At 43.0% G+C, this 25578-nt stretch overlaps 1 protein-coding gene across 2 annotated transcripts in view; it reads right to left on the minus strand.

Moving 5' to 3' along the window:
- The window catches only part of CNOT6L (CCR4-NOT transcription complex subunit 6 like), a 100404-nt gene that overhangs the window by 19747 nt on the left and 55079 nt on the right, over window positions 1-25578 (minus strand). For both annotated transcript variants that reach the window (XM_073542088.1, XM_073542080.1), the window contains 6 exons: window positions 20398-20584; window positions 19293-19378; window positions 19131-19220; window positions 15695-15763; window positions 3942-4099; window positions 1589-1743 (listed from right to left, as the gene is read on the minus strand). In XM_073542088.1, the coding sequence (XP_073398189.1) occupies window positions 1589-1743; window positions 3942-4099; window positions 15695-15763; window positions 19131-19220; window positions 19293-19378; window positions 20398-20584 (745 nt within the window). The remainder of the gene's footprint in view (window positions 1-1588; window positions 1744-3941; window positions 4100-15694; window positions 15764-19130; window positions 19221-19292; window positions 19379-20397; window positions 20585-25578) is intronic.

Here is a 25578-nt window from a genome sequence, read left to right on the forward strand (position 1 = left end):
AAACCCCCCCATTCTAACTACACCCTCAACCCCATCCCACCCCAAAAATGGAAATACATTTTTTTTAATTTTATTAATTTTTCCCTAAATAAGGGAAAAATAAAAGGGGGGTTTGATTTACCATTTATGGCGTGTTTTTATATTTGGCAGCTGTCGCACGCTTAAAGACGCCTTTTATTGTAAAAATAGTTTTTGCATCACCACATTTTGAGAGCTATAATTTTTCCATATTTTGACCCACCGAGTCACGCGAGTTCTTATTTGCGGGACGAGTTAACGTTTTTATTGGTACCATTTTCGGGCACGTGGTATTTTTTGATCGCTTTTATTCTGATTTTTGGGACGCAGAATGAACAAAAACCAGCATTTCAAGAATCTTTTGGGGGGGTGCGTTTACGTGCGGTAAAATTGATAAGGCGGTTTTATTCTTCGGGTCAGTACGATTACAGTGATACCTCATTTAGTTTTTTTTATGTTTTGGCGCTTTTATGCAATGAAAACTATTTTATAACAAAAATTTGCATCGCTTTATTCTGCGAGCTATAACTTTATTTTTCGCTGATGACACTGTGGCGGCTCGTTTTTTGCGTGACAAGATGACATTTTCAGCGGTACCATGGTTATTTATATCTGTCTTTTTGACCGCGCGTTATTGCACTTTTTGTTCGGCGGTATGAAAATAAAGCATTATTTTTTGCTTTATTTTTATTTTTTAAAGGGGTTCGCTAAAGGGTTTAACTAATGGGACAGTTTTATAGGGCGGGACGTTACGGATGCGGCGATACCAAATGTGTAACTTACTTTTGTTTTTTTATTTCCAAAAAAATGAATTAGGGAATTTTTTTTTTTTAATTCAGCGTTATTATAAATTTTTACTCTACCTTTATTATACTGTCCCAGGGGGGGACATCACTGTCATGTGCTAGATCGCTGATCTGTCACATCTCAGATTGCTGTGACAGATCAGCGATCTGACACAGGCATTAAAGTAGGCTTCCTCATGCCTGCGCTTTGCAGGCAGTGAGGAAGCCAGCTCCCTGCAGGCCCCCCACAATATTGGAGGGAAGGAGGCCCCCGGAGCAGCACAGCACATTGCGCTGCTCCGGGGGGCTCAGGGAAGCACGGAGGGAGCCCCCTCCCTGCCGATGCTTCCCTAAACCCCCATTACACTGCGATCGTGTTTGATTGCAGTGTGCCAGGGGTTAACGTGTCGGGGGCTGTCTGTGACCGCCCCTGAAAGTGCCGGGTGTCACCTGTGATAATCAGCTGACACCCGGCCGGCCGCGATCAGCTGGAATCACCGCTGATCGCTATGCCACACTATCCCGTCCCTGGGAATTAAGTCCCAGGGCACATGGACGGGATAGAATGTCATATGGCAGAAAGGGGTTAAGCACATACATTGGATTGACCCCAAGGAGACCTGTATATTAAGTTCATATAGCCACGCATGGGGCCATCCATGCAGTGCACCACCACTGCAGGAGATAAACCATCAGTGTCTGATCCTCTGGGTCATACAGTGCCAGCCTGCTAGATCAAGGGGACAAAATGTAGTGTTTCCACCCCCCATACAAGGTTCACCTACTTTTCTGTTCTGAAAAATATTGCACAACCATCCACGTGCTTCTTCTCTTGTTCGGACATTATTTTGGCACGCGACTTTGGAGAAAAGAAACCATCATATCCACGTTCTTTTAATGCTGGCAGGAAAAGGGTAAAATATTGCTCGGTTTCAACTTCCTTAAAAAAGAAAAAAAAAAAAAAAACAAACAAACACCACATTAGATGATAGTGGGATAGTGATACTATAAAAGCAGCCTCACACATGAGGTGTACAGCATATTCCAATTCAGTGATTTTTCTTCTTGTTTTTTTTCTTGCACAGTAACCGCATCCACAGCCATTGGGGAAAAGGAAAGCGCCAATGTAGGAAAAAACTGACAGGTAGTAATAACAGATTAAAATCCCCCAGCAAGTCAATTTATGCTCTGCAATGCGTAGAGTAAAAAAACAGCCTCAATATACCTTTAACAAATGTGACCATATCTGCATATGTTAATGTATGACAATATTGTAACGAGATGGACATAATGCCCACGTAAAGTGTAATTTTATATGGTGTAATGCGATTTATGAATTGTGATCTGCGTTAAAGGTGTTAGTAATATTGAGTGTGTGGTTTGACAGTGAGTTAATGTTTGGGACTAGCCCAGAGTGAAAAGGGCTAAACTGAAGGAAACGAGACAACTTTCGGTCTGTAGCAGATAAGACCTGGAGTGCATAGAAAGGACCCAAGCTTCATTGTGAACAGTGCCACATTTTGAGGTGTCCCTAAAATGAAATTTGACAAAAAGAAAGATGGCAAGATCAGGGGCAGAAGTGACTGAGACCAAGTGACCTAGTGGAGACAGGTCACTTGGCAGAAAGGCACAGAGTTTATAATAACTCTTGAAGGTAATGGACCCAGACAGGACTGAGTATGTGAGACAAGTAAAACGTACCAGGCGGGAGTTCCAAATCAGAGAGTGACGCCAAGCCCGGCAATACTGGCACCCCAAGGGGAAAGACGCTCAAAAAGTAGAGGACTCATGCTATGCAGGACTGTAGAGTCGAGTATGGTTGTAGCATACCAGTGAGAAACAGTGGATACAGAGGACAAGTAGAAAGACTAAAGGAAAAGGTGAAGAATCAATAGAGAAGGAAAGAAGGAAACTGGAAAACGCTTCTAGCTGTAGAAAAAACAATTCATAAGACTGTACACAATATCTCTTGTATATGTTCCCTACCAAGTTCCTGTTTAGTAAAGAGTTTATTTTTGAATGGCGTCTCCCTCACCGAAATGTGCAACACCTGGTCCTGGCAAACAAGCATCAGATACATGCTGCCTGCACGTGCGTAGCACCCTCACAGCACAAGTCCACACACCCAGCCAGGGACCCTACCTTCATGAAACGTGCTGGGGCGCAAGACGAGTACCTCGCCCAATGCCACGTTACAATATCCACAGTGGAAACTTTTAGGACAAATGCATCTGTACACTAGGGCTCCCCAACCTGCGACTCAAGCTGGTGCACAACTACACATCCAATCAGGTTGTAAGTCAGCTGCTGTCATAGCATGATGGGAGTTGTAACATCACAACAGGTTGTCGAACACCGCTATAGGAATTTGCCAGTTACATTTATCGATCTGAGTACATGCGTAACAGGATAGGCTACTAATAAGCAGGATCTGCAGATATACATAGTATATACATAGTCAAATTTAACAGGCTGGTCACATTTTTGCATAATAAAAAAAGTTACCAGAGAAGGTTTTTTTTTGTTTTTTTAGTTACTTTTGTCATTCGTGGATTTCAGAGTGCTGTCAAAATGGAACACACACATCGACCAGCGTTATAATGGACATGCTATAGATGATGTTCCAGAATCATGCATGAGTATACTAGAATATGGAGTGTCACACCACATCTGCAACTTAACACTGTATCAAAAGTACTAGACTGGAATTAGTCAGGATGCTTAACTATGCATCCATTTAAGGAATGGCCTCCAATACAGATTCACATAGGAACCTGCCGACCACACTGGCAAAATGCAGAAAACTAAAGCAATCCACCATACACAGGCATCTGTACCCCCACCACTCCTAGGCTTCTGTAGGAGAGAAGACCATGCCACACAACCATTTAATATTTAAGGTTTTGAAAATGACCACAATGTCTACAAGCCATGGTCTTTCCTAAGGCAGTTTCATCCACTTCTCACCCGAAGCTCTAGCACCTGATCTTGACGGCATTACCCATAGATTTTAGTTGATCTAGTTGGAACAAATGCTTCTTAGCAGATTACTTCTGCAACTCTGCCCTCTTGTGGATGGGAGGAGTAAGGCATCAGACATCACCTGATCTGAATAACTTACAGCTTTTTGTACGTTACCTGAAGGCTGATGATATCGGCATCACAGCTGACAATCTCTTCCATGATGCCTTTCTTCCGGTACTCCCAATTTAAAGCCCAGGAAGGGCAATAGCCATACAGCTGCCTTGTAGCATATTTATCACAAAGGACATTGTAGCACATAACTGTGAAGGAAACTGAAAAATACAAGAGTTGTAACAGTAGGTCAGTATTTTCTCACAAGTACTTATTGGCAAATCTTAGAGAATCTGCATGTATATGGGAGGAAAAATTCAAATCCTGCAAAAAAAAAAAAAAAAAAAAAAAAAGATTTCCAGCAGATTAAGCTGCTACTTCATTGCCAAGAGCAGGTTTTTACAAAAAAAAACAAAAAAAAAAAACAAAGAAATAAAAAACACACTAAGTGTGAACATCAGCTAATGGCTCTTTCAGACTGATCTCTGATCAGATCACGGCTGTCACGCTCTGGGTCAGGAAACGCACAGTCTGTGCATGGTGTTCAGAGATCAGACTGATGATCACGGATGGCTGAAGGCGCCCCAAGATTTACAGTGTAGTGCAAAACAAGCCATTTCATTACACATACCAGGACGTTTGACTCAACAGAATTTTTTTTTTTTTTTTTTAACTCCTACTATTCCAACTATACAGCGGATTGCAAGTGCTCTTGTAGACAGCAACTTCATCACCTTAAGTTCCCCTACCCTTGGGGCCAACACCAGGATTCACTCTAGTAGAACTCTTTCATAGAGAAGCACAGTCTCCCTTACAGCAGGGATACAATGACAAGCCAACTACGCAGCTATACAAGTAAAGCCTTGCTCTTCAGATCAAACTTGGACCTTGCAGGGGAACCCTGAGGCTGTGTGCCCACATTCAGGATTTTTCCTTCTGCTTAAAAAACGCATACATTAAGCATCCCATTACTGGAATGCATTCCGCAATTTGTGCCCATGCTTTTTTTGCGGAAGAAAACGCAGCATGTTCATTAATTTTGCAGAAAATCTGCGGATTTGCCACTATGCTCATTGTATTAGGATGCTCTGGGAAAAAAACAAACGAAAAATCAGCACCAAAAAAAAAAAAAAAAAAAAAAAATAATAAAAAAAAAAAAATAATGAGTATTTCCTGAGGAGTCCGGTTTTACTCAGGAAAATTCTGCTTACATGAGCACATAGCCTGAATGTATCAGTCTTGGTAGGCAAGTGGAATTATTTATGTGCAAGAAGGGTCATCCTAAAAACATTGTGAAACACTAATGTCAGGATTCTATTTGGATCCATCACAAGATTTCATAATAGAAACTGCACGCAATTCCAGTTGGATTTTCAAAGTAAATACCTAATCCTTATCAGGTCTAAAATCTATGTCAAAATGGCTGTATAAGCCCTCATGAAGGTTTAACTCAAACTTGGCACAGCTAGCCTAACAGCAACTCGATGTCCTTGCTGTTGTCAGGGTAGGAGGGCAGAGACGGAGCCCTACTCTTTGTGGGCTCAAAATGCATTTTTTAGCTTTTTATTTTAAGATTTGGGATCTAAGGGGTAAGGTTTCCCTTTGTGGAGCATAACATGCCAGCACGAGGAGACTCCAATGCCTTGCATGCTCCTCAGAAATTAACCTTTTAGTGAGCCATTTTGCAGCTTAATGACCAGGCCAATTTTTACTATTCTGACCACTGTCACTGTAAGAGGTTACAATTCTGGAACGCTTTAACGGTTCCCACTGATTCGGAGATAGTTTTTTCGTGACATATTGTACTTCATGTTAGTTGTAAAATGTCTTCGATAAGACTTGTTTATTTATGAAAAAAAGGGAAGTATGGCGAAAATTTTGCAATTTTCAAACTTTAATTTTTTTATGCCCTTAAATCAGAGAGATGTGTCACAAATTTCTTACTAAATAACATTTCCCACATGTCTACTTTACATCAGCACAACTTTGGAAACAATTTTTTTTTGTTAGGAAGTTATAAGGGTTAAAAGTTGACCAGCGATTTCTCATTTTTACAACAAAATTTACAAAACTATTTTTTTTTTTTTTTTTTTTGGACCACTTCACATTTGAAGCCACTTTGAGGGGTCTATATGGCAGAAAATACCCAAAAGTGACACCATTCTAAAAACTGCACCCCTCATGGTGCTCAAAACCACACTCAAGAAGTTTATTCAATCCACTCCTGTGTCTCCATTCAATGTCAGCAAGCAGTTAATCCTGAATGCCATCTAAGTGTTTTCAACTATGCAAGCTTATATCTGGTAACCAGCTTTACCAATCTCTGCTCTGAATCCACTCCTGTGTCTCCATTCAATGTCAGCAAGCAGTTAATCCTGAATGCTATGTGTTTTCAACTCTGCAAGCTTATATCTGGTATATAGTTTTTTTTTTTTTTTTCAACTTACTCTGCTTGTCCCCTTATGTTGTGAGGTCAAGAAACTTTTCAAAGTGCTTTATGATCCATGTAGTGCTGGACATGTAGTGTTTGACCACACCACTTTATTGGGTCCTGGTGTCTCAATTTAGTGTGATTAACGAGAAGAGAGCCAAAAAAAAAAAAAAATCTTAGCCTTAACCTCCTATATATTCAGACCTAGCTAAGGGGAGCATTTATGCAGGGGTGGCATTTATGCACATGCATCAAAGTACTACTGGCAGTTTTAACATGGCAGTTAGACAGGGCAGGAGACAGGTAAGACATTTATATACATTTACTCCCTGTACATTAGGAGTACAACAAATATATACCATATGCATGTGTGTAATTTTTATTCTGGCCGCTGCATTTACACACATCCACCGCCCAGGCATTAACTCTCTACACTCCATCCATATCGGCCCCTCGCTCCTTTCCTCTCCTATGTATAGCACTCACGCTCTTTTCACATTGTTAAATTGCACAGATCTGGTCAGTCCCACCATTCAACACCAGAGACGCTATCACAAATCACTTAACCATCTGCTCACTCTTTCTATCCTCCTTCTCCTAGTCGCAGGAGACATTGCTCCGAACCCTGGTCCCCCATGTTATAGAAAGTCAAACCCCCCCACTGCTACACTCAGAAACCCCTCTAATCTTATTAATATTCCCTGCATGCCATCTGTCTCTCTTAATTGTGCACTTTGGAATTCTCGCTCAGTGTGTAACAAGCTCTCCTTCATTCATGACTTCTTCCTTTCTAATTCTCTTAACCTCCTGGCTCTTACTGAAACCTGGATCCAGCAGTCAGACACTACCGCTGCTCCTGCTCTTTCATACGGGGGACTACACTTCTCTCATACCCCAAGATCAGACAATAGAGCAGGTGGAGGCGTTGGTCTGCTCCTATCACCAAAATGTACCTTTCAGGTTATCCCTCAACTACCCTCACTAGTCTTCCCTTCTTTTGAGGTCTATGCCGTCAGACTCTACACCCCCTTCTCCATGCGAGTGGCGGTGGTGTATCGTCCTCCCGGCCCCTCCCATCAGTTCCTGGATCATTTTGCCACTTGGCTTCCACATTTTCTCTCCTGTGACATCCCTACCCTCATCATGGGAGATTTCAACATCCCCATTGCTCTTCCCCTCTCATCATCTGCTACTCACCTTTTATCTCTAACCTCCTCATTTGGCCTTTCGCAGCTTACTAATTCTCCAACGCATGAAGACGGTAACTCCCTCGACTTGGTCTTCTCTCGGCTTTGTGCAGTGGATGATTTTGCAAACTCCCCTCTCCCGCTCTCTGACCACAATCTTCTTTCATTCTCTATAAAGAACTGCCAGGCTGCTCAGGTCACCCCCACTGTCCAGACTTATAGAAACATACAGGCCATTAACACCCAGAAACTTATGAAGAACTTACAGTCTTCATTGGCCCCCCATCTCCTCCCTCTCATGTCCTGATTCTGCATTGAAGCATTACAATGAAACACTTCAAAGTGCCCTGGATGAATTTGCACCCCCTATAAATAGAACACCACAACGCAGACGGCGACAACCCTGGCACACGGTGCAAACACATTTCCTGCAGCGGTGCTCCAGGTGCGCCGAACGTCTGTGGAGAAAATCCAATCTACACGAAGATTTCATCCATTTTAAGTTTATGCTTAGAACATACAACACTGCCCTTCACCTCTCCAAAGAAACCTATTTCAACACCCTCATCACCTCAATGTCCAATAACCCGAAACGTCTCTTTGACACTTTTGGGTTGAGTAGAGAATGAAGAGTACAGGCCCTAACCACGGAGCTTCGAGCTGACGATCTGGCCAATTACTTCAAAGAAAAAATTGACCAGATTCGACAGGAAATTATCTCCCAATCACCTCATACCATGCACTGTCCTCCCTCCCCACTGCATCTAGCTCACTCTCTGATTTTGAACCAGTCACAGAAGTAAGCAGGCTCCTTGCATCTTCTCACCCAACCACTTGCACCAGTGACCCATTTCCGTCACATCTCCTCCAGTCCCTTTCCCCTGCTGTCACCCCTCACCTAACTAAAATATTTAACCTCTCTCTCTTCTGGTATTTTTCCCTCATTTAAGCATGCCATCATACATCCACTACTTAAAAAACCATCCCTCGACCAAAACTGTGCCGCTAACTATAGACCTGTCTCTAATCTTCCCTTCATCTCTAAACTCCTGGAACGCCTGGTCCACTCCCTTCTTATCCGCTATCTCTCAGAATACTCTGTTCGACCCTCTCCAATCCGGTTTCCGCTCTTTACACTCCACTGAAACTGCTCTCACTAAAGTCTCTAATGATCTGCTAACAGCTAAATCAAATGGTCATTACTCCATGCTAATTCTCTTGGATCTCTCTGCAGCATTCGACACTGTGGATCATCAGCTCCTCCTCACTATGCTCCGTTCCATTGGCCTCAAGGACACCGTTCTCTCCTGGTTCTCCTCCTATCTCTCCGACCGCTCCTTTACTGTATCTTTTGCCGGTTCCTCCTCCTCTCACCTTCCCCTTACTGTTGGGGTCCCCCAAGGATCGGTTCTAGGCCCCCTCCTCTTCTCCTTGTACACTGCCCCTATTGGTCAAACAATCAGTAGATTTGGTTTCCAGTACCATCTCTATGCTGATGACACCCAATTATACGCTTCTTCTCCTGACATCACGCCAGCCTTTCTAGAAAACCACCGGCGATTGCCTAAACGCTGTGTCTAATATCATGTCCTCACTATATCTGAAACTGAACCTGTCAAAGACTGAACTCCTTGTGTTTCCTCCCTCTACTAATGTAACTATACCCGACATTGCTATTTCTGTGTGTGGTTCCACTATTACTCCCCAGCGACAGGCCCGCTGTCTTGGGGTCATACTTGATTCCGAGCTTTCCTTTGCCCCCCACATTCAATCACTGGCTCGCTCTTGTCATCTGCACCTCAAAAACATTTCTAGAATTCGACCTTTTCTTACTTTTGAGTCTGCAAAAACTCTTACTGTTTCTCTTATTCATTCTCGTCTCGACTATTGTAACTCTCTTCTAATCGGTCTCCCTCTTACCAAACTCTCCCCTCTCCAATCTGTCTTGAATGCTGCAGCCAGGATCATATTCCTCACCAATCGTTACACCGATGCCTCTACCTTGTGCCAGTCATTACACTGGCTACCCATCCACTCCAGAATTCAGTATAAACTTATTACCCTCACCCACAAAGCCCTCCATGGTTCAGCACCACCCTACATCTCCTCCTTTGTTTCAGTATACCACCCTACCCGCACCCTCCGTTCTGCTGATGACCTGAGGTTAGCATCCTCAATAGTCAGAACCTCCCACTCCCGTCTCCAAGACTTTACACGTGCCGCGCCAATTCTTTGGAATGCACTTCCCAAGTCAATACGATTCGTCACCAATCCACACAATTTTAAGCTTGCCCTGAAAACGCATTTATTCAGACTGGCCTATCGCCTTAACACATTAACCTAATCTATCCCTGTGTGGCACAGCCAAAAGTTTTACCATAACCAGATTTCCCGCATCATGTTCCCACATGCTTTATGCATCCATTAGCCCTCTGTGTCTGTACTGTTACACACTTAACATTATGGCTGGTCCATACAATCAGGGCAACTGTTACCACCCACCTTTCGTGTCTACCTCTTTCCTCATAGACTAAGCTTGCGAGCAGGGCCCTCATTCCTCTTAGTATTTGTTATAATCTACTGTACGTGATTATTGTTATGCTGTAATGTCTATTGTCTGTACAAATCCCCTCTGAAATGTAAAGTGCTGCGGAATATGTCGGCGCTATAAAAATAAAAAATTATTTATTAACCCTTTACGTGCTCCACAGGAACTAAAGCAATGTGGAAGGAAAAAATTAACTTTTTTTGCAAAAAATTTACTTTAGAACCATTTTTTTTTTATTTTCACATGTGTTGAGAAAATGAACCACAAAATTTGTTGGGCAGTTTCGCCTTAATACGCCGATACCCCCATATGTGGGGGTAAACCACTTTTTCAGCGCACGGCAGAGCTCGCAAGGGATGGAGCACCGTTTGACTTTTTCCAACGCAGAATTGGCTGGAATTGAGATCGGATGCCATGTTGCATTCGTAGAGCCCCTGATGTTCCTAAACAGTGGAAACCCCCAACAAGTGACCCCATTTTGGAAACTAGACCCCTTAAAGGAACGTATCTAGATTTGTGGTGAGCACTTTGAACCTCCAAGTGCTTCACAGAAGTTTATAACGTAGAGCCTTGAAAATACATCATTTTTTCCCCCCACAAAATTTTTATTTTTACAAAAGGTAACACGAGAAGTTATAACCCCACAGTTGTTGTGCGATTTGTCCTGAGTACACCAATACCCCTTATGTGAGGGGGGGGCAACCACTGTTTGGGCAGAGCTCAGAAGGGAAGGAGCACCTTTTGACTTTCAATGCAGAATTGGCTGGATTTGAGATTGGACGCCATGTTGCTTTTGGAGAGCCCCTGATGTGCCTAAACAGTGAAAAAACCCCACAAGTGACACTATTTTGGAAACTAGACCCCTTAAGGAACTTATCTAGATGTGTAGTGAGCACTTTGAACACCCAAGTGCTTCACAGAAGTTTATAATCACAGAAGTGATTTTAGCCCCCAATTTTCCTCAAGGGTAACAGGAGAAGTTAGACCCCCAAAGTTGGTAAATAGTGCAAACCCCTCCAACCCTGACCCCAATACACCCCCAGCCCATCACCCTAAATGGAAAAATGAAAGGGGGGGGGTATTTACTTTGAATACTAGGATCGTTTATCACAGTGATCAAGCTGAAGGAATGGAATCTGCCACCGGAGGAGACAGGAGGGATCCAGGACCACCGGGAGGTACCAGGGGAAATCGGGGACCCTATTTCACTCCTCTGATGTGCAATCACATCAGAGGAGAGAGAAATTAACTGCAAAATTGCGACTTTTGTGTGATCGCCGTTATAGGGTTAATAACAGCGATTGCCTGAGACGCTGGGTTCTATTTACTTACTCCACAGCGCCGTTAATTCACGGCTCTGTGGAGTAAGTACCCTTAACTACCACCATTAAAAGGCGTATTGGCGGTCGCTAAGGGGTTAAATATGCAAATTCTCAGAGGAAGAGGACTTGAACTCTTTGCCCACATATTTGAAGTAACAATCCTACAAGTAAATATTCTATCCTAACGAGCCTTGACATGACTTCGGTAAATCAGGATGGCTGCTGCCAATAGGTGGCACTGGAGTTCAAGCACTCTTCCTCTCTGAAGAGAATGTGCATATTCAATTTCCCCGGAGGAGCATGCAAGGCTTTGGAGCCTCTTCATACCGACATGCCAGACCTGGCACATGACACTCCACAAGGAGAAACCTTAAGGGTACTGTTACACCTAGCGACTCACCAGCGATCCCGACCAGCGATATGACGCGGTCAGGATTGCTGGTGAATCGCTAGGTGGTCGCTAGTGAGCTGCCACACAGGCAGATCTCACCAGTGACATCGCTGGGGATGGGGATCGCTACTTACCTGTCAGACGCGGCGATCCTGTGTCCTCCCGCCCGGCTCCACGCGTCGCTCGTCGTCACAGCAGGAAGCGCCGCAGGAAGCAGACGACGAGAAATGGTCCAGCAGCTTCTCGCGCGATCAGCGATAACCAGCGGGGGAGCCGGTCAGAGGCAAGTATCACATGCAGCGATATCGCTAGTAATATCGCTGCTACCTCACAAAATCGGTGACTTTACAGCAATATTGCTAGCGATATCGCAGTGTGTAACGGGGGCTTAACCCTTAGATCCTAGTCTTGGCCTCAATTAGCCAAATCAGATCTCATACTTTGGACTGATGAGGCGCATTACCCTAAATCCCTGTCCACAAATTGAGATTGTGATTTGGCTTTTATTTTAAGTCATATTGCAAAGCTCGTTAAAGGGTTGATACTGACTTGTAGGAATTGTTACTTCCTATAGGTGGCACTAGAGTTCAATTCCTCTTCCTCTCTGAAGGGACAAGCTTGCATATTTTAATATTTGAAAATCCATGACACTTTAGTAAAGACGCCTGCCTCATGTAGTCTAAAATCTAATGCACGTAGTTTGCTGTCTGCTTTTAACACACTTGGTGAGAAGCACATCCGTCTCCCAATTTCACCTTGAACATGAATACATACCCAATTTTAATAGTCAACAAAAAATGAGATGAATGTTCAAACCAACCGTACAGCAAATTTAAGAGATCAATTTAATTAGGATTCTCAAACAGCTCCCCTCAATCTGCACACAGCACTCCTCCCATCAGTCTATTTTCTCCAGCAGTGGCCAGGTGTAAACCCTGTATGGAGACGAGCAGCTTTGTCTTAAGGTACTGTCACACTTAGCGAAGCACCAGCGATCCCGACCAGTGATATGACGCGGTCAGGATCGCTGGTACATCGCTAAGTGGTCGTTAGTGAGCTGCCACACAGGCAGATCTCACCAGCGACATTGCTGGTGACGGGGGTCGCTACTTACCTGTCACACTAGGCGATCCTGCGTCCTCCCGTCCACGCGTCGCTCGTCTCTCCACAGGAAGCTGACGACGAGGAACGGTCCAGGACGTTCTCGCGCGATCAGCAATAACCAGCGGGGGAGCCGGTCAGAGGCAAGTATCAGACACAGCAATATCGCTAGCAATATCGCTATAACGTCACAAGTTATAGCAACATCGCTAGTGTGACAGGACCTATACTGTTTACTGGATAGACAGGTTAAGCCCAGCTACTGACAGATGGGAGTTAATTGATGGGTGTCAGACCCTCACTGATCTTGTTTCGATAAGGATATATCTTTAGAGTATTGGGAAACCCAATATGTGTTGTCTGAAAGTGTCAAATAAGAAGAGATGTAGTGAAGATATTGCTTAGTGTGACCATGTGCTGGCTGATCATTGGATTTTTTTTTAAAGATCTGTTTTGTTTTAGAACCTAGGATAAATACAAAATTTGCAAATACACCATTGTTATTTTACTGCAGGGTATGAAAACAGTACTTTGTTTTTAATCAAGATTGTTATCCAACATGTAAAGCCAATCCACCACATCACTGACTACATTCAGGATGGTCCTAACGTCTAGTATTAAAAGCCTTACCACAAGTCAGATTATGCCAATTTTGGTTCAGCTGCCAGTGTGAACATACACCTACAATGTTGCATGCCTGCTAACTTATACTCCATTTTATCTTTAGGCTTAAGATATTTTTTCACTATGAGAACACCAAGCTACTGCAATGCAAAAGCTGGAGCTCTGAGGACAACCCAGCCCCATGTACACCACACAATGATGGAAATGCATCGGGGAAATCTATATATAAAAAAATGTATGTATGTAAGTATGTATGCATGCATGCATGCATGCATGCATGTATGACCAATCATGAAGCATCTTTCATTTCACCAGAGCTGTTCAAAAGAAGCTGAGCTGTGATTGGCTGCTATGAGCAAGTTTTCCCACTTGACAACACCTCAGACACTGACATGGTGGGAGAAATCTAGCATCCCCGGGAACATAAGCTCCCAGCCATTGTCTACCACCCAGACATGAGCAGAGCACATGACAGAAATAAATCCCCCCCCCTCCCATGGATCATTGGTATGCAAGTCAGGGCAAATCCACTCAGTGTTTTGGTACTGACCCCAGGCCTTTCTTAAAGGGATCTCCGGTATGGAAGGCAGGGCAAATCCATCCAGTGCTCTGGTTCTGATCCTAGGCCTCTCAAAGGGATCCCCGGTATGGAAGTGAGGGCAATTCCACTAAGCTCTCTGGTTCTGATGCCAGGCTGATGTGGGATATTAGGGGTAGTAGTCCGGTGTCTCTGGCTGACAGGATGATGTGGGATATTAGGGGTAGTAGTCCAGTGGCATGATGTGGGATATTATAGTGAATGTGGCGCTATATATCCCCCCATCTCATAATGTATTATAACTAACCATAGTTAGTTACTATGCCCGGGCAGTGCCGGGCTCTTCAGCGTGTGTTCGTATAAAATATATATATATATATATATACATATATATATATATATATATATATATATATATTTTTTTTTTTTTGAATGTATGTGTATCACCAACCAATCACAAGGCATCTTTCATTTCAACAGAGCGATTTTAAAGAAGCCGAGCTGTGATTGGTTGCTATGAGCAACAGTTTTCCCACTACACAACAACACCTCTGCAGACACTGACTGGGTGGGAGAAATCTAGCATCCCTGGAAACATAAGCTCCCAGCCATTGTCTGCCCCCCAGAAAGGAGCAGAGAGCACATGACAGAAATGAATCACCCCCTCCCGTGCCCATATAGCCATCACACATCCTCCATCCCAAAGGCACATCTTCCCTCTAAAAGGGATCTCCGATTCTGACCCCAGGCTTCTATTAAAGGGATCATTGGTATGGAAGTGAGGGCAAATCCAAACTGCGCTTTGGTACTGACCCCAGGCCTCTCTTAAAGGGATCCTCGGTATGGAAGTTAGGACTGTTCCACTCAGCATTCTGGTTCTAACCCCAGGCTGACGGGATGATGTGCGATATTAGCGGTAGTTGTCTGGTGGATCTGGCTGATGGGATCATGTGAGATATTAGGGCTAGTATTATATAAAGATCACCAAGCAAGTAATATATGTCACAGAACAATCACTGAAAATAAAGACTGAACGGTGTGAATGCAGCAGGAAAAGAAAAACATTTTCCATTCAAAAACCCAAACCGTGAAATTTTGAACATCTATTTTCACTGTTAAATCTGTAGAGATAAGGTTCTTTGAGGTCTGCTAATACTGCTAATGAGTGGATTAGAAACTTTAATTTGTATTCTATAATCAGTCCCTGAAGGAAAGAAAGCTTAAAGCCCCACAGCTCTAATCGTTTCTTTTATAGCACATACTGAATGGTACGTGCAGAGATAAATGTCATTCCTGTCATTGACAGAACCTTACATAAGTGCTTGCCTTTACAAGCTGCCAAGTACACAACACTAAGTAAATCGTTCCCACAGAAGGGATATAAATGAAATTAACAATCCAAGCAACTCAAAAGTAAAGGAATCCATCACAGATTCAATAAATGCCAATCATCGCCGATTAGCATCAAGACCAACCCTTACAACCAATGATGGTTTACTCATCTGGCAATAGCAGCAATGCAGTCAGAAAACACTGGAGTAAACGATTCTTGAGTATAAATGTACAGTAGACTTATCTACATGCTTACAATGGCTAACATCTCTGCACAGTAATTCAGGAAGGACAGTCTCCTTTACAACCAAGCAGAACCTTCACAATACTGATGTACAATACCTGAGGGGAGAATTTGGTCTCGTTCTTTTAAAGTTATCCACGGCCTCTGAGGAAGCTGTTCTGGATGAACTGTAAAATACAAGTAGTGAGAAGTCACATTACACCTGGTCCTGAAAAAAGTCTAATTATCATTGCACTTGCAAGGACTGAAAATACGGCTACATGAACTTCAGAAGTATGGATCACCAAACCCTGAAGTTGGGCATAGACCAGAATTCTTGGAATAACGCATCTTCACATATACTCCTGGCCATGGGGACAAGGAGACAAGATGTTGGATGTCTCTCACTCCATCAGATTTTATTGTAGTAGGACAGTGAATAGAGCAAGCTGACATTCAAGGGGCTACATTACTTTTTTGGTAGGATGAGGTCATGTTTATATTGGACTTTTTTTTTAACCTTTAGACCTACTTTGAGATTTGCATTTTGAGAGCATCGGGGGTAAACCTCCCCTTCTTTGCAACTACTTAATGATGTTCTCATCATGGACAGTGGCATCTATGGGGTTAGCATGCTGAGACCAAAGCAAGCTTCAATCCCAGCAGTTACCACATGATCAGAGATATGAACCATAGCCCAATCAATAATATCTGATCTGTGGGGTGGGTAAGCCCCACCAATTTGATAATGGCAGCAGTGGGATGTAAGCACTGAACAGAGCTGCGCTATGTAGCGCCATGAAACATACAGAAGCAGCTGCCAACTAGCATATTCACTCCTATTTGCCCTTTAATTTAATTCCCACCTTCCTACAGGAGCTGTAAATTAAAGTGGTTGTCCACTACTAGGACAACTCATTCTTGACCTAATGTTTGGCCCACATAATAGCCTATACTCTGCTTCCATGCCGGTGCTGTTCCAGCAGAGTTGGAGGTCTCAGGTGCTGCTGTTGTGACACATGATGCTGGCACCCAATCAGCGTCGGCATTATTGTTACCACCTTTGGACAAAATCAAAACATGAAGAGGAAGTCCGGGCTTCAGCTGATCCCAGACTTGCTCTTCCTTCTGAATCTGACAGGATGCTGGGACAGTGACACCAGAGCTGATTGGGCACCAGTGTCAACAGCAAAGGAGCCCAACGATATGGAGTGCCAACTCTGCAGGAATGGCGCTAGCACGGGAGGGGACTAAGTTTATTATTTTAAGGAGGCCAAGGAGGGGTATGAGAAGTTTAAGTAGTGGACAACCTATTTCTTTTTATTTTGTCACATAGCTTCAGGAGGACTTGTTCTTTGCAGGAATGAGAATGAATGGTGTCACTGAAAATTCCAGGTGGGGTTAAACTTTAAAAATTAGTACTGCCATTGTTTATTTGGTTTTGTTGTTAAAGCAGATTATTGAAGAATTGAACAGGTAAACTGACTTCATGTCAGAGCACCAAATTTAGATTGCTTTTTACAGTTGTGGCCAAAAGTATTGACATCCCTGCAATTCTGTCAGATAATACTCAGTTTCTTCCTGAAAATGATTGTAAACACAAATTCTTTGGTATTATCTTCATTTAATTTGTCGTAAATGAAAAAACACAAAAGAGAATGAAGCAAAAAGCAAAACATTGATCATTTCACACAAAACTCCAAAAATAGGCCAGACAAAAGTATTGGCACCCTCAGCCTAATACTTGGTTGCACAACCTTTAGCTAAAATAACTGCGACCAACCGCTTCCGGTAACCATCAATGAGTTTCTTACAATGCTCTGCTGGAATTTTAGACCATTCACTTTGGCAAACTGCTCCAGGTCCCTGATATTTGAAGGGTGCCTTCTCCAAACTGCCATTTTTAGATCTCTCCACAGGTGTTCTATGGGATTCAGGTCTGGACTCATTGCTGGCCACCTTAGAAGTCTCCAGTGCTTTCTCTCAAACCATTTTCTAGTGCTTTTTGAAGTGTTTCGGGTCGCTGTCCTGCTGGAAGACCCATGACCTCTGAGGGAGACCCAGCTTTCTCACACTGGGCCCTACATTACGCTGCAAAATTTGTTGGTAGTCTTCAGACTTCATAATGTCATGCACACGGTCAAGCAGTCCAGTGCCAGAGGCAGCAAAACAACCCCAAAACATCAGGGAACCTCCACCATGTTTGACTGTAGGGACCATGTTCTTTTCTTTGAATGCCTCTTTTTTTTCTCCTGTAAACTCTATGTTGATGCCTTTTCCCCAAAAAGCTTTACTTTTGTCTCATCTGACCAGAGAACATTCTTCCAAAACGTCTTATGCTTTTTCAGGTAGGTTTTGGCAAACTCCAGCCTGACTATGTCTCGAGGTAAGAAGTGGGGTCTTCCTGGGTCTCCTACCATACAGTCACTTTTCATTCAGACGCCGACGGATAGTACGGGTTGACACTTGTACCCTTAGACTGCAGGGCAGCTTGAACTTGTTTGGACGTTAGTCGAGGTTCTTTATCCAACATCCGCACAATCTTGCGTTGAAATCTTTGGTCAATTTTTCTTTTCCATCCACATCTAGGGAGGATAGCCACAGTGACATGGGCTTTAAACTTCTTGATGACACTGCGCACGGTAGACACAGGAACATTCTGGTCTTTGGAGATGGACTTGTAGCCTTGAGATTGCTCATGCTTCCTCACAATTTGGTTTCTCAGGTCCTCAGACAGTTCTTTGGCCTTCTTTCTTTTCTCCATGCTCAATGTGGTACACACAAGGACACAGGACAGAGGTTGAGTCAACTTTAATCCATGTCAACTGGCTGCAAGTGTGATTTAGTTATTGCCAACACCTGTTAGGTGCCACAGGTCAGTTACAGGTGCTGTTAATTACACATGATTTTTCAAACAGTGCCAATACTTTTGTCCACCCTCTTTATGTTTGGTGTGGAATTCTATCCAATTTGGCTTTAGGACAATTCTTTGTTTTTTCATTTAAGACAAATTAAATAAAGATAATACCAAAGAATTTGTGTTTGCAATCATTTTCAGGAAGAAACTGGAGTATTATATGACAGAATTGCAGGGGTGTCAATACTTTTGGCCACAACTGTATACTTCACCAAGCAGACACCAACCCAGGTGGGCTAATCTCTAGTGTTTCAGTACAACATTTTGGACCTATAGATCAGTGTTAAAAACGTTTAGACCTTGAGGCTTTTGAGTGAAGTTGCAAATATTTAAGTATAACCAGTGGTAAAACTTTTAGTTTTCCTGTAAACTGACAAGTTAGCTACAAGTCTACTTTGTGACCATCCATTAATACCACAGATGAAGACTTAAATGATTGTCTTTCAGTTTGTATCTAGAAGAACAGATTCCCATAATTAGCACTTTGCTGTTAGCGGAGATCTCTTGTGATCTGCAGTATGGGGTAGGAAACACCAATAACTAATTTAAGCCCAACTGTATTCCTCAAAATCATTTATGACTTTCAATCCTCCCACTTCATGACTGGTGGATTTATCAGTAAGAGTTAAGGTAAACACCTGCTAGATTGTCAAGCATGTAGTTCAGTAGCTTTCTGATCCCATCTGGCTCCTGGTACAGACTGAGAATATCCTGTGATAAAGGATTGCCTGGAGAAAAAAGAAATATGATCAGAGAACAGACTGAAAGACTGAAACACACAAACACGGTATAAAACTCACCTTTTAACCCCAGGGTCTGTAGTCTGAACAGTCGCCCCAGCTCATAAGGTAAAACCCGTAACAGATTGTTATTTAAAAGCAATTCCCTGTATGGAAAGAGCCACAAATCAGGTTTAGAAATTAAATTACACCCCCACCTTAGTGACAAGGGAAATCTTACACGGTTTTGGCTCTAGAGTTTATACACATTGAGATGAAAAACGTATAAACTGTCTTTCCTTAAAGCATCACTCCAGAGTTTGCTTTTTATTGTAGAGCTGGAGTGGTGCCACTAGTCTAAGCTCCCTGCTCCTAGTCTTATACTTACCAGCCACCATCTTAATTTTTTTTTTTTCTTTTTATTTGTGCCGCAATGGTCGTTCTCCAACAGTTTGAAACCCATCAGGAGGCTCCAGCGTTTGCTGGGCGAGCCAAAGTCACAACTCCAAAAAAGGCGCTCAGACTTAGGCTGTGTTCACACACAGCGTTTTTTTAGTGGTACTTTTAGCATTTTTTCCAATAAAACCGCTAAAAATAAGCTTCCCATTCATTTCTATGTATTTTGCACTTTGTGCATACTGATGTGTTTTTCACCGCGAAAAAAACGCATCACGGTAAAAAAACGCAGCATGCTCATTAACTTCGTGGATTGTCCCCGCGTTTCTGGCTATTTCTAGGCGTTTTGAAAACACGCGGAAAAAAAAAAAAAAAAAAAAAAAAAAAAAGCATAAAAACCGCGCGTTTTCTGCGCAAAAACCACGCAGAAAAAAAAACGCGTGGTTTCTGGGAAGGGAGTCAGGTTAGCCAGCAGAAATTTTCTGCTACGTGTGCACTTAGAGCTTGTGACCATTACCCCTCACTTCAGTCAGAAGTTGTAGTCACAAGAGGCACCAGTAACAGCTGAAGAAGGCAGCTGGTAAGTATAACACTAGGGTCAGGGAATTAACATTACAGCACCACTCCAGCAAAGAAATAAAAACACTGGAGTGGTGCTTTAAAATTAGGGGAAACAGGATGAAATGGGTTAAAAAAAAAATAAACAGATTAACAGTTTACAAACGCCACAGCTGTGAAACCCCAACTAGAAAGCAGTATTCATCCACAAACAGGCAAATAAAGTACTCACCTGAGAGACACAACGTTCCCTAGCTCTGCTGGTAAACTTCTGAGCTTATTGGAGGAGAGGTCCAAATAAACCAGATTGTGGAGCTTGGCAATATCAGGTGGAATACGAGAGAGGTTGTTATCACTGAGGTGCAACACCGTCAAGTGCGTCAACGACCAAAGCGATGTGCTTAAACTGCGCACCCTCCCTGCAAAAAATAAAAATAAGAGCATGAAAAAAAAAAAAACACTAGAAAATATGAAATACTGCAGACAAATATTCTGATCATTAACACCCCTTAGTGTGAACATATCCAACAGTCATTAAACCCTTAGGCTGTGTGCACACGCTGCGGATTTTGCTGCGGTTCCGCAGCGGTTTTGGCCGCTGCGGACCCGCAGCAGTTTCTGCTGCGGTGTACAGTACCATGATTCCCTATGGGAACCAAAAACCGCAGTGTAGACGGTGCGGAATTTTCCGCGCGGATTATCTGCGGTTTTCAATCCGCAGAAAGAATTGACATGTCAATTCTTTCTGCGGATTCTGCTGCGGTTTGCCATCTCCTCCATTGAGGAGATGAAAAACCGCAGGGCAAAACCGCAGAGCAATCCGCAGGTAAAACCGCAGGTCTTTTGACCTGCGGTTTTACCTGCGGATTGTACAAAATCCGCGCGGATGAATCCGCACCTTTTCCGCAGCGTGTGCACACAGCCTTAAAGTCCAACCCATTTTGGATTTTAAGGATGAAGCAATTTGATTGTTTCGTTCAGTTTTTCACTGTCGCATTCAGCTAGCCATTACCATTTTCTCTTTCTTCTGACTTAACCATACTAGGTTTTTGTGGACTGTGTTTTAATCATTACTTTCCCGTGGGTCAGTCTGGTGATACCAAATGTACTGTTTGTATTACTCTCAAGAAAACTCACTGTTTGAAACAAAACATTTGCTTTGTCGCCAAATTCTGATGCCACACGTTAAACATTAGTCAACGGAGCTGTGGGAGGACTATTCACAACAAGATGTAGTTTTCATTGGTACCACTGCTGCAGGTACAAATTTTTGACCATTTTTGTTATTACACTTTGGGAGACTGATGCCAAGAAATTATAGCTGTATGAGAGATTGATTTTACAACAATGGTGCCAGTCAAAAGCACAACTGGTCCCACAGAAAACAGTGTACTGGCAAAAAAAAACCAAACATTGAAATTATGGAACTGCACTTTTTTTTTTAACCATGTTCACTACTTGGCAAAACTGACTTGGCAATAGGATTCTGCAGGTCAGTATGAATATACAGATACAAAAACATATCTAGTGTATTTTTCATCTAAGTGGTGAACAAAAGAAAAAAAAAAGGAACTTTTTTTGCATTTGTTGCCATTTTCTTAAGACCCGTAGGAGTTTCTATTTTTCAGGACCTGGAAATAGGTGATTTTTTTGCACCTTGAGTGACTTATTGATCCCATTTTGGCGTGTATACAAGGTTTAGATTGCCTCTTATAGCAGTGTTGCAAAGGCCAGAAAAAACAAACAAAAAAAAACAAAAAAAAAAAAAAAACACAAAGACCATATTTTTCAGACTACAAGATGCACTTTATTCTCAAAAAATTTTGGGGAAAATGGGGTGCATCTTAGTCGGAATATACTTACAAAATACTGTGGCAGTGGCCCTGGTCCGACGCTGCAGGGTGTTGCAGCCTCCCTTCCCAGGATGGTGCGGGGGGTGTCTCCGCCAGCTTTTTGTGAAAGCCTGGAGGCCCCTGCAAATCCATTGCAGCGATGTGGTGCATGCTCAGATTGAGATCTCGAGAGACGAGATCTCATTGCGGAGAACTGAATCTAAGCATCTGCCGCCCCCAGCGGCCATTGGAGCAATGGATCTGCGGGGGCCTATGGGCTTTCACCATCTGTCGCAAAAAACCAGCAGAACCACCGGGAACCCCAGAGCACCACTGCCGCACCAGCCTGGGATGAGATTTACCAGAGGCCTCCGCACCAGCCTGGACCACCGAACAACCCGGGACCACACCACCTGTGCCGATCTCCCCCAGGTAAGCTGAATTTGGACTGTAAGATGAACCCCCATTTGATACATATTTTCCCTTTATCTTCCTTCTGAAATCTGGGGTGTGTCTTATGGTCCTGTGCGTCATATAGTCCGAAAATACGGGTATTACATACCAGGTAATATTTTTTTTTCATGAGACATGACGGCACCACGAGAGAGGGGATCCGCCCAACAAGGACAGGAAACGGTCAAGATAAAAGGGGCGACTCCTCTCTCCGCATCAGTTTTACAGAGCACAAGAGGACCTCCGCAGGTTAGTATACATATAATACATCCTTTATACTGCTAAATTTCCAACACCCAAGGGGGTGTATAATGCATCCCACTAATGTGATCAATAGGGAAGGAATATAAGAGTGCCGTCATGTCCCATAAAAAAAAAAAAACAAAAAAAAACAAACACACAATACCAGGTATGTAATACCAGTGTTTCTCCATCAGACATGACGGCACCACGAGAGAGTTAGAGATTTCTATTCTCTTATGGAGAGATCACTGCTTGCAACACTTCTCCCGAATGGGAGATCAGAGGTAGCAAATAGGTCTAACCTATAATGTTTGACAAAGGTAGACAAAGCGGACCAAGTGGCCACCTTACAGATATGGTCGACGGGAGCACTTGCTCTCCGTCCAGGACGTTGCCATGGCCCTCGTGGAGTGGGCTTTTATACCTTCTGGTATAGCCCTGCCTGTACTGCTATATGCTGGCATGATGGCCTCACTCATCTAGCTATAGTCTGTTTATGGGCTTTAAGGCCCTTCCTTGCCCCTTGGAATGAGACAGCTAAGGCCCTCTGTTTTCTCCAAGGTCTCGTTACCTCTAAATACTGCAGGAGACATCTCCTCACATCTATGCAATGAAGTCTCTCCTCCTTCTGGTATTTAAGGCTTCTTTTCTTTCTTCAAGAGATTTCCTCTTGAGGGTTCCCCATTGAGGACAGGAAACCAACTGATGCGGAGAGAGGAGCCACCCCTTTTATCTTGAAGGTTTCCTGTCCTTGTTGGGCGGATCCCCTCTCTCGTGGTGCCATCATGTATGATGGAAAAAAAATAGGGTAATTTTAAGGTTAGCATTTTATTCTCATTATGCAGTATAACAATCTGATTTTATATTTTGATCAGATATTTCTGAGCACAGTGATACAATTTTTTTTATTGTTTTTATTTTCAAAGGTGGGTGATTTGAACTGGGGTTTTTTGCATTTACAAAAATTTCTCCACTAATTAAATAGGAGTAGATATAGCCAAATCTTACACAGAAATAATGCAAGGAGGAAGGAATAAGCTTATTTCTTCTTGCATTATTTTTGTGTAAGATTTGGCTATAGCTATGGTTTTTGAAGGTGTCATATTGTGGATGAATCGATAAGTATAATTAAATAGGAGACTTGAAACTGCAATCGTTTAATAATTGCTTCTGCATGCCACAAGGTGGTATTCACAAGAGTACTGTAAACACAGGTAAGGGGGTCTTCTGCAGACCCCTGCTGTCATGACAACCCATCAGTACCCCACGATTGCATGACAACGGCACTGATGGGTGGCTGGAATAACGCACTTCAGGCTAGTACCTGTTAAGTCCTACTGCTTGCTGTCATATTGACAGCAAGATATAACTTGTGTAGACCTGCAGGCGGAGCACTGATTCAAACAGCTGTTAAGGCACACAACAGCTGATTAAAATCAGCTATCATGTGTGAGGAGAGATGCTGGCTCAGCATCTGAGCGCGCAAAGTCAGGAAGACAACATATGACGCAAACATATGTCATGTTTGAAGATGTTAAAATGAGTCAAACCAGTTTGATTTAGGCAGGAAAATTTTCTAAAGAAGATTATATATAGCCATTCTAGAAAGAATTTACAGACCAATTATACCAGCCTCATCAAGTCTTAAGATATATGCAATGTATGCAGTTTGTATTGTGAAACCTGGTGACTAACTCACTTCGTGATAACAGTAGTTAGTAAAGTCTGCTTGCACCTGCCATTAGACATGCAGTAATTGTTAATTGCTTGATTTGGGACTAGAATAGTTGCATTACAAATTCTGAGTCTTGAGACTGTGCATTTGGCAGGAAGCACACTTGGCAGGAAGCACACTTGAGGGGTATTCCCATCTCCAAGATCCTATTCCATTGTGTAGTAGGTGTAATATTAGCAAATAACTTTAAAGGGAATCTGCCACCTATTTTTTCGAGTATCAGCTGCGGCCACTGCCATCAGGGTCTTTTCTATAGCATTCAGTAATGCTGTAGATAAGCCCCCAATGTAACCCAAAAGTTAAAAGAAATGAGTTGTATTATATGCACCCAGGGGTGTTTCAGGTCCGGTTTTGGTCCAATAGGTGTCGTGGTCCGATGCCTCCCATCTTCTAATGGTGATGTCCTCTTTGCTTCCCGTCGTGGCTCCTGCGCAGGCACACTGCTCTGCCATGTTGAGTGCAGAGCAGAGTCCGCAGTGTGCAGATGCCAGACCTCTCCCAGCACCTGCGCACTGCAGTACTCTGCCCTCAACAGGGCAGAGCAGTGTGCCTGTGCAGGAGCCACGACAGGAAGCAAAGAAAAGGACGTCGCCGTTAGAAGATGGGAGGCGCCAGACCGCGACACTCAGACCAACACCGGACCCTGCCCCTGGGTGAGAATAATATAACATGTTTTTCTTAACTTGCAGGTTACATCGGGGGCTTATCTACAGCATTACAGAATGCTGTAGATAAACCCCTGATGGCGGTGTCGGCAGCTGATACTCGAAAAAATAGTTGACAGATTCCCTTTAATTAAAAATGTAGCATAGATCTTCTGATTTGCTTTGTCACTTACCTCATGTGCAGGGCATTGCAGTAGCTTATGTATCCATGATTGCGGCCACTAACCTATGAAAGGTTGTAATAATGTATACTTAAAGCTACTGTAACCCCCTCACATGGGATAATTGACAGAAAATAGGAAGACCCATGCTACATTTCTAACTGGAGGCATTTGATATTCTTATTACACCTACTACAATTTGGAATACCCCTTTAACTTTGAGTTGTTAAAACATTTAGATAACTTATTATTTCAATACTCACATCTGATAATATGTGATACATATACGAGCCAGATACCCTACAGTGGTGAACTCCACTATGA

This window comes from Dendrobates tinctorius, unplaced genomic scaffold (genome assembly GCF_039654945.1).
Source record: "Dendrobates tinctorius isolate UK_male_01 unplaced genomic scaffold, ASM3965494v1 ptg000011l, whole genome shotgun sequence".
Lineage (NCBI taxonomy): Eukaryota > Metazoa > Chordata > Amphibia > Anura > Dendrobatidae > Dendrobates > Dendrobates tinctorius.